This window comes from Corapipo altera, unplaced genomic scaffold, assembly GCF_003945725.1.
Source record: "Corapipo altera isolate COAL_440 unplaced genomic scaffold, ASM394572v1 55, whole genome shotgun sequence".
NCBI lineage: Eukaryota > Metazoa > Chordata > Aves > Passeriformes > Pipridae > Corapipo > Corapipo altera.
In genome coordinates, this window is record NW_020884882.1 from 8208784 (window position 1) to 8222064 (window position 13281).

Genomic DNA, 13281 nt, shown 5'->3' on the forward strand with positions numbered 1-13281 from the left:
TTTGGTTTGTTGTTGTTTTTTTCTGTTGATGATATCAAGCCCCTCAAAATTTTAACAGGGGGTTGAGTCAAAGTTCGCAATTTTTTTTTCAGTTGTTAATCAGTAGCTGTAGGTGGACAGTTATGATTAATAATTGCATTGTGAGCATCGTATGCTTGGCTAATCTGTTGTTTTAAGGAAAAGAGAACACAATCCCAAGAGGAATGGGCTGTCTGGACGAGAGCCACCAGGAGTAAAGTCAGCACTGAGCAGTAACTGTGGGAAAGGTAATTCCAGCAGTGGGAGATCATGACCACCAACTCATTGATCACCTACTCAAAATAGACCTCAGACTCAACTAGAAGGAAGAACTGTGCCTGAGGACTAATTAGCATGAGAAGTGAGAGATATAACTTGGGTGTTGAATACTAATTAAGAGAAAAGTTTTGTGATTTGTAACCAGTGAATGCTGATGCCTTTGTTAAAATGTATGAATAGTGTGAAATTTTGACAATAGGTGAGTTAGCCTTTCATGGGTTACCACCCATGTCCCCACTTGGAGCAAACTAGAATAGAAAACAGCAATACCTCTCCTCAGTGTGTGAACTGGTACTGGCCCTGGGTAATAAGCCTGTGTTTGGGACAACACTGGTAGCAAGCTTCAACCATGCACTTCTTCATTTAGCCACTGCCAAGCTCAATTCTTGGCCGCAGTGGCCCAGCCCAGAGCATCCCCACAGCAGCTCCAGCCCTGCAGCTGCACAGGGAGGTTTCTGACAGGAGACCTGAAGGGTTTGGCCCGTGCCTGCCAGAAACCCTCATTTCACACCCCTACTGGAAGTCCTTTTTTGGTCCTTCCAGGTCTTCTCCATCATCTCGACCTCAGTTCTTGAGCAGGCACAGTGTCATTGTGTTCCACCACCAAAAACTGTAACGCTCATTCTTTATCTTATTTGGGAACATGGGGCTTAGTTTACACCCTGCTCGTTCGAGCTGCATCCCTTATCTAATTCTCTGGGACTTCTCTAAGATTATACCGTCCCTTATTTGGGCATTCCGGGGTACTGTGAGTAAAATTCCCATGTCTCCTCTCATGCCCTGCCCTGACCTCCCCAACATGGCGGCAGGGGGCGCCCGCCCGCCCTCACCACCTGTCACGACAGCGCCGCGCGGTCGCCGCGCTTTACGGCAGGGCCGCACGGAAGGCGGCGGGTCCGCCATGGACCGGAGGAAGAAGCCGCTGGACGTGGCCGCGTCCTCGGTGAGTCACGGGCCGGGGAGCGGCGAAATGAGCCCCTTCGCCTCCCCACGCGCGGCTGGGAGGGCTGGGAGGGCGGCCGGCTGTGCTCAGCTGCGGGGAGCCCGCGCGCGGGATGGGCCCGGCCGGTGCAGGCCGTGCGGCTCGACCCTGGGATGCGGTGGTGCCACCGCTTCCAGGGAAAACAGGGCACCGGGAAAGGGGAATGGTGCTGGTGGTGCTGGTGCAGATGCTGCCCTCGCCTTAAGCCCACTGAGGTGCACGGTCCTTGCAGCAAACGCTGAATTAAAGGACTGTTCTGACGCCCTGTTTCACATCCCGGGTCTGAGATGTTCGGCGTTGGGGTTTGGGCCCCTTTCTTTCCTGACCAGGAGCACACGCTGCCCTCCAAACCCGAGTGTGCCCGGGCTGGATTTGCTTTCACTCCTAATGTAATTATGAAATTAGGGCACTTCTAAACAGTGGGGGAAAGGGTGATTTTACAACACTACACGTCATTATTCTAGGGACCTGAAAAGTAAATGCTTTCGTTCTTGGGACAAATATTAATGCCATAGTCTTCTGCTTTCCTCATTTCATGTACATCTGTGAAATTTGTCTTCTGTAGGACTTGCAGGGAAAGTGGCACAATATCTTCTTCCAGACTAGTTTTGTAATTCCAAGATATCATCCCTGCTGATGATGTTTTTTCCTAATAAAAGCTGAGATGGACCTTGGTCATAGATGGCAATGCCACTTATATATTTAGGAAAAACTAACAAACAAACAAACAAACAAAACCCCACGAAAAATAAAGAAAATCTAAAACTATATAAACAGTATATAAAACAGTGGGAAACAATATATATTTTATGAAAGAAAACTTTTATCAATGCTTTCCCAAGACAGGATTTTATTCACTATCTAGTATTTAAAAGTTCCCTTTTTGTATTCAGTAGTGTTATTTCATTAGTCCTTCTCTATTTGTTTGCCCTCAGGAGGCTGGTAAGATCTGTATGGAATTATGTCTCCCTTATTCTCATGTAGAAAAGAACCAAGGATATCCTTGGGGGTTGTTTTACTCCCTAATCATAATTGACATTCTGTATGTCTGCTGTAAACTTGAGTGGTCTCTGTGATCAGATCACTGCTTTGAAGTTCCACATAAAAATGCAATCAAAGGCTCATATAACTGTAAATGGCAGACTGTTTTACTAGAAATACAGTTATTTATTGCAGTAACTGATGACTGTACTTGTGATATGTCCTGGTTATTTATTTGTTGTTTTGCTGGTGATGTAGCTGGTAGATCTAAAAGCCGAACTCTTCCGAAAGCAAGAGGAATTCAAGAAAGAAAAGCTATTGAAAGATGCTGGTGTCTTTGCAAAGCCCAGAACCTCTAATAAGGTAGAAATATTTTTCCATTGTTGTTTTTGTCATTCTTTCTCCTTAAAGTAAGGAAGTTAATATTCAAATATAAATACATGCTTAGAGCTGTGTTACTGGTCAAATATAAAATGTACGTGATGAGATTGTTCTTTAAATTTCATTTTCTGGTGACATTCTTGTGCACAGCAGAAAACTTAATATTGTGCTTATGCCCATCTAAATCACCTGTTAATCTTCATTCCCCAAGGATCCACAGCTTTTGTAACTATAGGAAAAGGTGTTTCTTTCATCTAAGATCTTGTATGGTTCCAAAGGATGGAGGATGAGACTCTTCCAGAGTCACTGTCCTTGCTAAAAGCTCTGCTGTGTGTTAATGATGTGTAATAACGAACACACAGTTATCTCTCGTGTTTTGCTCTTTACTGCACTCTGGATTTTACTCATTGTTTAGCTTTCTAGAAGCAGAATGTGCTGTTGCTGCCATATTTCAAACACACACAGCTTTTACAGTGTTACCCTGCAAACAGGCCAACTGATGGAGGTAATGGAGAATAGAAACAATCTGTAGCTTTGTTACTACGTTCTTAATTAGCAAGATTGTTGGGGGGGGGTTTTTTAACCTTAACATCTTTGCCAGAATAGATTTTATCTGTTTTTTGAGTGCCTTTGGTTTTTTTAGCTTCTCAGCCTGTCCTTCCCTCTGACACCATACTGGAGTCTCTGTTAATTTAGGACATACCTGCTGTATTCCACAGCACAGGTATAGTCTCAAGTCAAACATGTTTAAGGTGTTATTTACAGAGTCTTTTATGACTGATTTGCAGTGTTTGCATTATGGAGTTGAAATATTTTTGTAATCATTACCGTTTCAGTATTTTCATTTATTTGTTGTTACAAAATGGTTCTCTACAGAAACCAAGCATCTGGACCAAACAAAACACAGGAGTTGCAAATCGAGCCTCAAAAGATGTTGAGCAGAAGACAGAAGAGCAGGACATATTGGATCAGTCAAGGTAGCTCTTAGGCTCTGTAAGAAAGGAGTGCTTTGTAGAATGTGATTTTCAGTGTTTAGAAAAGCACAAAAAGCAAGTTACACACGTTTTGGGCCAGCAGTTGTCATTAGACCAACCAGTAAGACCAGCATCAATTCCATGCTCTTTACCAGTAATGTACAAACTGCATCCCAGCAGTGTCTTGTTCATGCAGGGATAGCTGCCCTCACATTATCACAATTGTCTAAATGTGTCAGGTTAATTTTTTTTTTTTAAGTCATCTTTAGAATCACAAGCCAGGACAGCAACACTTTAGAATTCTCTAGCAAAGTGTTTCTTGGAATTAACAGAAAATGGCTTACTTTCTTGCAAGGATTGCCTCATTTTCTAAATGGGTTGGTTGTACAAAAAGATATGTGTTGAAAATGCCATTTGTAAGCTATTTGCTGTTCTTCTTTAAGTAGTTCCTTGCTCTTCAAAATCGTCTTCTACGATTCCAGAAATTAGCTACAGTTTTCTCTTCAGTTTTGAAGAATAACTCCACGTTATCTCTTTTTCCTTTTTTTTTCTGTAAAACTGTCTTCCACTATCTCACACCTGCAAATAATAATTTAGGTTCCAGTATTTATCTGACAGACCATAGTAGTTAGATAGAGGTGGAATACTTGTTACATCATGTTCTTGCCTACTTGACAGATAACACTTAAGATTAATTCTGTAACTTCACTAAAATTATTTTCAGTATAAACTCTGGAACTGGATAACTGTGTATCTTCAGAAATGCCAGTGAAGGTTCAAAACAAAACCCAGGGATAAGTCAGCTTCTAATAAACATCTCAAGCACTCCCAGTACTTTCCAGTTCCATTTATCTAAGGCTAAATTGATCACTTTGATCTATGTTTGGAATTGGTGGGATTGCAATGTTCATTTTTTGTTTTCTCTTTCAGGAAGAAGCTAGAAGAGAAAGCAAAGCTGTATGAGAAAATGACAAAAGGCGACTTTCCAGGTGAAATAAAACCAGTCTAAAATGAGTATTTTGCATATATATATATGTATATGTGTGTGTGTATATATATCCACAGTTTTTTTGAGAAGTTCACCCTAAAAGTTGGTATTTCTGACTGTGTGGTGTTTGACAGCAACTATGCTATGAATTCACTGCTGGTCTTCATGGGAAATTTTTTCAAGTTGTTTATATGAAGTGATTCACATGCGTTATTCTGCTTTGAAAGGGAGAAAAAATAAATTTGCTAGAGAAAATAAAATAATTACTTTTTGAAGGACTGCCTGACGTAGTAAAGCACTAGGGGCTTGTTTGACTCATTCACTAGGTGGGTGGACTATATTCTGTTTTTTTCAGTACAGTATCTTAGAAAAACAAAATTAATTTATTCTCCATTGTGCAGTCTTTGGATTGCATTGCTGGTGTTCTGTCCTGCATTCTAATTCTTGGACATTTATGAAGAGAAGAGGAGCAGGAGGGGAGTCTGACTGGTCCATATATGAATGCCAGTCATGCAGCTAACGGAGTTAGCAAATGCTAATCTGTCCCTTTCTTCTCTCACGCATTCAGTCCCTTGCAAGAAACAGTTATTAAAACAAAATACAAATCCCCTTGCCATTAATCTCTGTTTTCTTTACTAGTGTCCATATTTGTCCACATGACCCCACCACTTTTCTCTACTTTTCTAAAAAGTGCCCTTGTGACTGCTTGGCTGCTGCCAACACACCAAATGTTAAGCATCAAAAAAGTATTGGGCTGTTACATGACAAACCTTTTGCTTCTGAAATAGTTAATGAGCAGAGAATGTTTTGCTGCAGAGAATGCAGCCTTTTCTGTTCTGTGCACAATACCCTAAAACTTCGATTCAGAAATAGATGTTATCACCGTGGAGCCAGTTGATAGCTCCGGGTTTGTTTGGCACTGAATGAGGTTTAAATATTCCCCAATAGCGTGGGCAAGGGCATTGCTGGCAGCTGAAAAGCTGATTGTAGCTATTTGGTATTGATTTTGTGCTCAGCTCTGTTCTTTTCGTGGCTGTTCTCTGAGAATCGATTTTCTGCCTTAGATGAAGAAACCGAGGATTTGTACCTGGTGGATTTCACTCAGAAGATCATAGACAAAAGGCACGAAGTACAGGAGCTGGGTCAGAGAGAAACTGCTGGAAAGACTTCAGAAAGAGAGTCAGATGATGAGGAAACTCAACCTGAAGCAGACATTCCACCGCCCGAGGACCCGGAGGAAGAATGGTTGGTGCTACTGACTGGGCTTCTCTGTCCTTGGCTACCTCTTGACTAATGCATGTGAAAATAATATTATTCTCCAAAGTTTGTGAAGTGGCGTCCTTTTTTTTATTTTTTTTGTTTAATACTGCACATTGAGAAGAGGTGGTAACATTCTTTAATTTCTCCTTTAAAGACAGTCCTTCATGTTACTTTCCTGTCCACGCAGGTAACCCTGCAATAGAATCTACGTTCAGGATTTTGAGAAATAGCATTCAGAGAAATGTACTATAAGGGAGACATCATAATATCCACTCTTATTTTCTTGCATAGTTTATGGGAGTTCTGATCACAGTCTGGGTACAATTTTACACTTTGATGTGCTGAATTGAAATGTATTTTAGAAAAACTTGGGGGTTTTATTGTATTCATCTTTCCTTCTTTAATTGTGCTTGACTTACAAAATGAGCAGTTATTTCATTGTAAGACCTCCTCTTAAAGGAGAGAAACCCTGATTAGAATAGGAACATGATTTTCCAGCATTTCTTCCACTTTTTAACTGCAGCACAGCAAATAGTCTCTGAGAGTTTTCTGTGTCATTCCAAGTAACAACTAATTTTTCATCTAAGACGTTAGGAATAATTAAGAAACCAGTCTGACTAAACATTTTCCTTGTCCATTTGTTTGAAATGCTTAAGGAACATGAGATTTCACTTCTGGTAATCAGTTTAAACCAGCAGTAACCAATACAAAACAGCACCACCATTCCTCAGTTTATTCGGCCAAGATAAGATTTGCAATTTAATGTCTCAGAATAAGCTGGGAGAATGAATCCAGCAGAATTCCAGCAGACAGCTGAGGTGGAAAGGCAGAGAGACCCCTCACCAGCATCATACTCAAATTCAAGACGAAACTACCAATGAGTGGTGGGCTCAAACTGCTTTGTGCTGCCAGCACCATTAAGTATCAGAAAATTAAACTGATACATTTTACTGTTCACAGGGTGCTTTGCTATCATTGCTACATCTCTCATCAGTGACACATATTATTGGCCATCTCAGTGAGGCCATATCCTAATGAGGATATTTGGGTGTTAGCATAATTAATGCTAATTATTCTGCAGCCATAGTTAAATCTTTACTATAGAAAATGCGGATTTCTTTTCTACTGATGTTTAATTGCAATAAAAACTGAAGGCCACCGAGTATATACTAAACTGTAGATATCCTTAGAAACTGTGTAAAAGGCTTAACTTACTAAAAGTACAGATCTTTAAAAGTTTGGGTTTTGGAACTAGATTGCAGACATACTTTTTCAGATGTAATATCAGTTATTTAGAATGGGATAATTGAGGCAGCTCAATGCAGGATAATAAGTACAGCTCTTAGCAGCTTTTTTGACAACTGTAAATCAAGTGTTCAATACTATAAAGAGTTGAATAAGAAGCACAATGGCTTCAAAGGAACATTTTACTTGCATTTTAGTCAGCCTTTGTTATGCCAGTTGAACACACACTATCAGCCTATTCGGAATGAGCCTTAGACTGATATTTGAAATGTACTGTAACAATTTCATATCCACAAGAAATCGATGCTGTGTCGTTATTTTCACCATGGGAAGCAAGCAATAGACTGAGTTTCATCTTGTTGTTAAAGTTATGTAACATTGTTACTTTTGAACATCTTTTACACCATTTTATTGCCAAGGCGAACATTGAGCTCAAAGGAAGATTGAGTAAATGCCTGTTACAACTGTTGTATGCCCTGTTCACAATGTGTCCTCTTAACCTCAGAGCATGTGAAGTGAAAAGCAGAGGCAGCTGTCACACACAGAGACTATGAGGTGATGAATACCCTTTGGAAAGTGTTGCTACTTCTACCTTCTGCTTAAGATTTCTGTAAATCTGCAAATAGGAGTTTTGTATCAAATCTCTTTTTCTTTAATGACAGGGTTGATTATGTTGATTTCTTGGGCCGGTCTAGACGCTGTATGAAGAAGGATTTGCCAAGTCTACTTAAAATGGATCAGGAACTTCAAGGGAAAAGGTGTGGTTTCTCTAATGGAGCTGCATATTCCTCTCAGTATTTAACATACATTGTTTTAATGAGAAGGAAGCAAGGCTGTGCTTTGTCACCCCATTCTCAATCCATAGTTGTTGATGGTACTGCTTTCTCTAGATTTGCATAGTTTGCAGAGAAAGGTTTTAATAAATTGACTTAGCAATCTCAGATATTTGTTGTGTCTTTTAAAATGGGGCCCCTGTATAGAAACCATATTTTATTATACCTTCCATAAAATGCCAGGGAAGTGATTCCTGGTTCTGTTTAACCTGGAAACTGACAATAGTCTTTTACCAATTCCAAATTCATCATGTTTAAAATTAATTTGTTTGACCTCCATTTGTTTGGTTTTGCTCTTCCATTAAACAGCTGACAGGTCTTCTGTTAAAATTATTTCCGTATTGGGTATTAATATTTGGCATGGACCTGTAGGGTAAATGGCTTTTTATTATTTCAAATACCTTTCATTTTCTTATGTTACATCTGAAATGTTTCTCTATGTGATTGTTAGAATCCCCACAGATACCAATAACCATGATTATTTCATCTTCTGTTTTGTGATTTGATAATAATTTCATAAAGCGTCTGAAAAAGGATATAATTTTGTTAGTCTTTATTAACATGTTCTGCCAATACTTTGTTCTAGAGGTAACTTTGTATTTCTGTCCTCATGTACCAGAATCATCAACATTGTATCACTAAGTGGTGCCTACAATGATCTGTGTTTTGTGAAAGCTGCAATAGTGGATCAGACCCAATCATACTTTCACTGTTTGATACTGTAAAACTGTTAAGTTCTGCTCTGTAATCCCTAACTTTTTGTTGTTGTTGTTAATTAGACAAGAACCTGATGGGAATACTCTGTTATCTGAAGATATGAGAAGAGAACTTCAGAGGCAGCAGTGGGAAAAGGAAGAAGAAGAAGCCCTCAGAAAACCCATGGGACCCATACATTATGAGGACATTCGAGAAAATGGTACAGTGCCATACTTTGTATCACTTACCTTTGTATCACCAAAGAGATTAGTTGTAGAGGAAGCAAGGGAAAGTTGCTTCCTGTGTCTGTATGAAAAAGAGTAGGTATGTGTTGTAACTGTTATAATTTACCAGTCCTTAAATCTAGATCTATTTTTCTTCAAATTGTATTTTTCTCAAATGTATTTCTCAGAAACTCCTCCTCTGTTCTCCTTCAGGAAGCTTCACTTTATGTATCATCTAAAACAAGCCCTTTTTAGCCACCTGTGCAATGTATGTTGTTGGGAGTAATTCCATTCCTGAAAGCAGGGTGCCTGCTGCCTGTAGTTACTGTCTATTGTAAACTGACTAACTTAAATTTATTGGGTTTCTCCTTTTCAGAGGCCAGACAGCTTGGTGTTGGTTACTTTGCCTTTTCTCGGGACCAAGAACTCAGGCATAAACAGCGGGCAACGCTGGACATGCTGAGGGAGCAGGTATGAGTGTGGAGAGCAGACTGGGGCATGAGGGAGCCTCCTTTCGGTGGTCACTGTCTTGGATTTGTTCTGGGAGTGTTACACCAGGTGATGCCTGACTTCAAAGATATTAGGCTCCTTTTTTCCTGTTAAACCTGGTACTTGATAAGGATTGCTTTTAGTTGCTTTGTGAAGGGAGATTAATTCATCTTTTTCTTTGCTGTTAAGACACTTGATCAGAGGACTAAACGCGAACAGCTAAAAGAGAAGAGAAAGGCAGCTCTAGATGCAAGGCTGTCCAAACTTCGAGCACGGAAGGTTAAAAAGTTAAGGGAAGCAGGATTAGAAGAAGAGGCAGAAAAACTGGAGAATGGAGGTATGAACTGCTGCCTTTTTAAGTTTTTGTTATTTCAGCTTGTACTTGATCTATGGACAGGCAGACTCTAATTTAGATTTATGTTTGGACATTTAATTTGTATTGGTATTGTGTGTTGTATATATACAATTAGTGTAATTGTTAGGATAGCGAGAGTTCATATGTGTGTAGATATAAAATCATGCTAGAAATAGATTAGTAATGTAGGTAGAAATATAGTATGTAGATTGTAGCCTTTTTTTGATTCCCACCTGACAGCAGGAATTATATGAGTTAATTATGCAGGTTGAGGTTAGAGTTGCTGACATTTTACTAGCTTTTTTTCTTAAGAGGGGGTGAAATAAAAAGGAGTACCAAGTTATTTTTTATATCACTCAATATACACTATAACAGTTTCAATGCAGCCTGTAAATTGGAGATACAGCTGACTGTAGGATTAAGGATAATGAATTTGAATTCTAATCCTATCTCTGCACTGTCTCCCTTATGACACTGGTAGTCAACTTTTTACTGTCTGTCTCCCACTGTAAAATGTAGCTAATATTTCACTGTGTCAAAATTCTATGCCAGTGATTAACTGTGTGTTCCGGAAAGGAAGAACAGTAACTCACTGTTACAGTTGTTCAGAAGAATAAGAACGTAAATTGTTTTATCCAGTAAATGAAATGTAGATACCATGCTAACATTCTTATTTTTACCTGTGAGGTTCATATAGATTTTATCCTGTAACTGACAAACCCTGCTGTCTCTTCCTGTAACACAGAGCTGAAAGCTGTTACTGAGGAGCCAGAACCTCCGAGGGTTACTGCAGCAAGCAGGAAGGTGGAGGTTGTCATCCAGGAGAGAAGAGATACAAAGCCTGGTGTGCCTTATGTCCGAGAGTGGGATAAAGGCAAAGGTAAGAAAATGTAGATTCAGGAACATCATTGGGAAACAACATGCATGCTGCTACTTTCATTTCTGTTTTGTGACGAAGTATGGTAAGACTGAGAAGCAATGAAATCCTTTCTGCCTTGGTATCGATGGCTATCCAGTGTCCAGGGCAGTGACCGACAAGTGCCAGTAGCTGCTGTAACATTCCCATAATTTTTTCTTCTATATGAGTTATTCCATTTCTGGATGATCCAGACAGGTTGACAGAATGACAAATTTCATAGTTCGTAAGATTTACTGTCTTTCAGTGTGCTTTCTTCTTGATGTACTTCTGTGGTTTGTGTTACATGATGGCAGGATGTTTTACACAAATAGGTACAGGATGAGGATAAAAAGTGATGACACATTGTGAGGGGAAACTTTGTGGTTCCATTAAAACTCCAAACTTCCAGACCCTATCTGTTAAATCCTATTCCCGCCGGACACTGTTTTTTGCCTACCTCTGAGGAATCCTAGTATCTGACACTCAAGCAGCACTGCACTATGCAGCAAATATTACACTCAGGAAGCAGAGAGCAGCTTAATCTAAAATGCAAAGTGAAATAAGTATGATTCAGTAAAGGAATCTGCACTAGATTCTCATATTTCCATGTAGTACTCGGTGGAAAAGTAACTTCAGATGGCTTTACACAGTTGTATATGCTCTGTTTGCTAATTTGTTTTCTCCCCTTTCTGACTGACCTTCAGCCCCTGAAATCTGTGCTAAATCTACCATTTTCCTGTTTCTAACAGAACTGATGTTTGGGCTGTGGGAAAAGAAACAGGAAGAACTTAGAGATGAGCGAGATCCAGAATTTGCACCACCTTCTGATTACTTTTTGGGACAAAAGAAAGATGATAATTACCGAAGTCGAAATTTGAACAGTCCTGAAACCTCCTCTGAAAAACTGGAAACAGAGAGGGCACAGAACCAACAGATGCCATCGGTGCAGGGCAACGGCAGCAGCGCTGGTTCCAACAGCAACGTTCAGGATAAGGCAGCACCAGCAGAGGCCTCTGGCCATGACACTCAGGAGGCTTCATCATCAGGAGAGGATGACAGCAGTGACGATGAGGACAGGCTGCCCCCAGCACAGGGTTATGGCTACGGTGCCCGAGCTGTGCCGCCGGCAATGCGGGCTTACGGCTACGGAGCCCGGGCTGTGCCGCCCTCCATGCCGGCGTACGGATACGGCGCTCCCGAGGTGCCTTTTCCAGTGCAGGCTTATGGCTACGGCACGCCAGGGATGGTGCCACCAGTGCACGGCTACGGAGCTCACGAGGTGCCCTTTTCAATGCAGGCTTATGGCTACGGCACCCAGGATGTGCCGCCGGGAATGCAGCCCTGTGGCTGCAGCACCCAGGATGTGCCGCCGGGAATACCCAGCTGTGGCTGCAGCGCCCAGGATGTGCCACCGGGAATACCCAGCTGTGGCTGCAGCGCCCAGGATGTGCCGCCGGGAATGCAGACCTGCGGCTGTATCACCCAAGATGTACCACCGGGAATACACACCTGTGGCAGCAGCACCCCAGATGTGCCGCCAGGAACACAGGTCTGTGGCTGCAGCACCCAGGATGTGCCACCAGGAACACACACGTGTGGCAGCAGCGCCCAAGATGTGCCGCCAGGAACGCAGGGCAGCGGCTGCAGCACCCAGGATGTGGCACCTCCAGTGCAGACCGACAGCAGTGACACCCCAAAGCAGGAACCACTTTACCAAAGTTTAGATGATATGCTGTCTTACTACAGACAAGTGACTTGAGCTGAGGAAAAATATAGGCAAAACCCGTGATCTAAAGAACTGAAATAGAATTATCTGCTCAGCAAGAATATTATTTTCCCACATGTGGGAAAAACAAGTTTCTGTAAGTAGATCACAATAAATCTCATGAACACCTAAGCTGTTTTACATCACAGTTGCCCTTTTTCCCTGTTGGTACTTTTTTATTCTTCTCTCTTTGCTAAAATTATGTGGGGTTTATGGGAGTACTTATTTAGTTCAGTACAGGTTTAATTTTAACTCTCTGCCATTTACACCTGAATTTAAGGGTATATGAATGACTTTCTTTCAAAAGATCAAACTCTTTCTTTGCTCTGTTGCTCCCCAGCTGGCTTTTGGTTTGGAGGTCCTACAAGTTCAGTGATATCTGTAGAAGCAGTATGGAAATGGCAGGCTGCCAAATATAGAAGGATTTTAGGAAATTTGTTACCTACCTAATCTCCTGCCTTTAGGAAGTGCAGAATATTATCTAGTGAACAGTGGGGGTTCACATGGTTGTAATGGCTTCTGCCTTCCTGAGGTCTGTATGTAGCTCATAATTCTGTGCAGCATATTAGAGTGGAGAGAGGCATTGCAGGAATCAATAAATAATGATGGTTAGGCTAAAAATAAACACTTCACTGAAGCAGAAGCCTTGACACCTGAAATTACTGTCTTACTGCTTTAGAAAATGCTCTCATAATTCTCTAAGTGCAGTTTTCTTGTATCAGCCATTATATTTATGGCTTTATTTTATTTAATACTTTTTTCCCAAAACCTGTGATATTTGAGTCATTACATATAAAAGCAGATCAACCTCTACCAAACAAACTTTTATTTCAGGATCTTAGTAAATGAGAATAATACTTACTTGCCACGTAGAAGATTTTTATTTCTGAAGGTAATTTGGATGCCTCCACTT

The 13281-nt window shown here is 40.8% G+C and overlaps 1 protein-coding gene across 1 annotated transcript; it reads left to right on the forward strand.

The window, feature by feature from the left end:
- Positions 1-1166: 1166 nt before the first annotated feature.
- Positions 1167-12500, forward strand: CCDC174 (coiled-coil domain containing 174). The gene is made up of 11 exons (XM_027640664.1): positions 1167-1240; positions 2519-2623; positions 3518-3618; positions 4546-4604; positions 5668-5848; positions 7771-7866; positions 8721-8857; positions 9238-9332; positions 9540-9687; positions 10451-10585; positions 11353-12500. Exons 1-11 carry the CDS (start codon positions 1199-1201, stop codon positions 12360-12362), a joined length of 2109 nt encoding a protein of 702 aa, XP_027496465.1. The 5' UTR covers positions 1167-1198; the 3' UTR covers positions 12363-12500.
- The last annotated feature ends 781 nt before the right edge of the window (positions 12501-13281 follow it).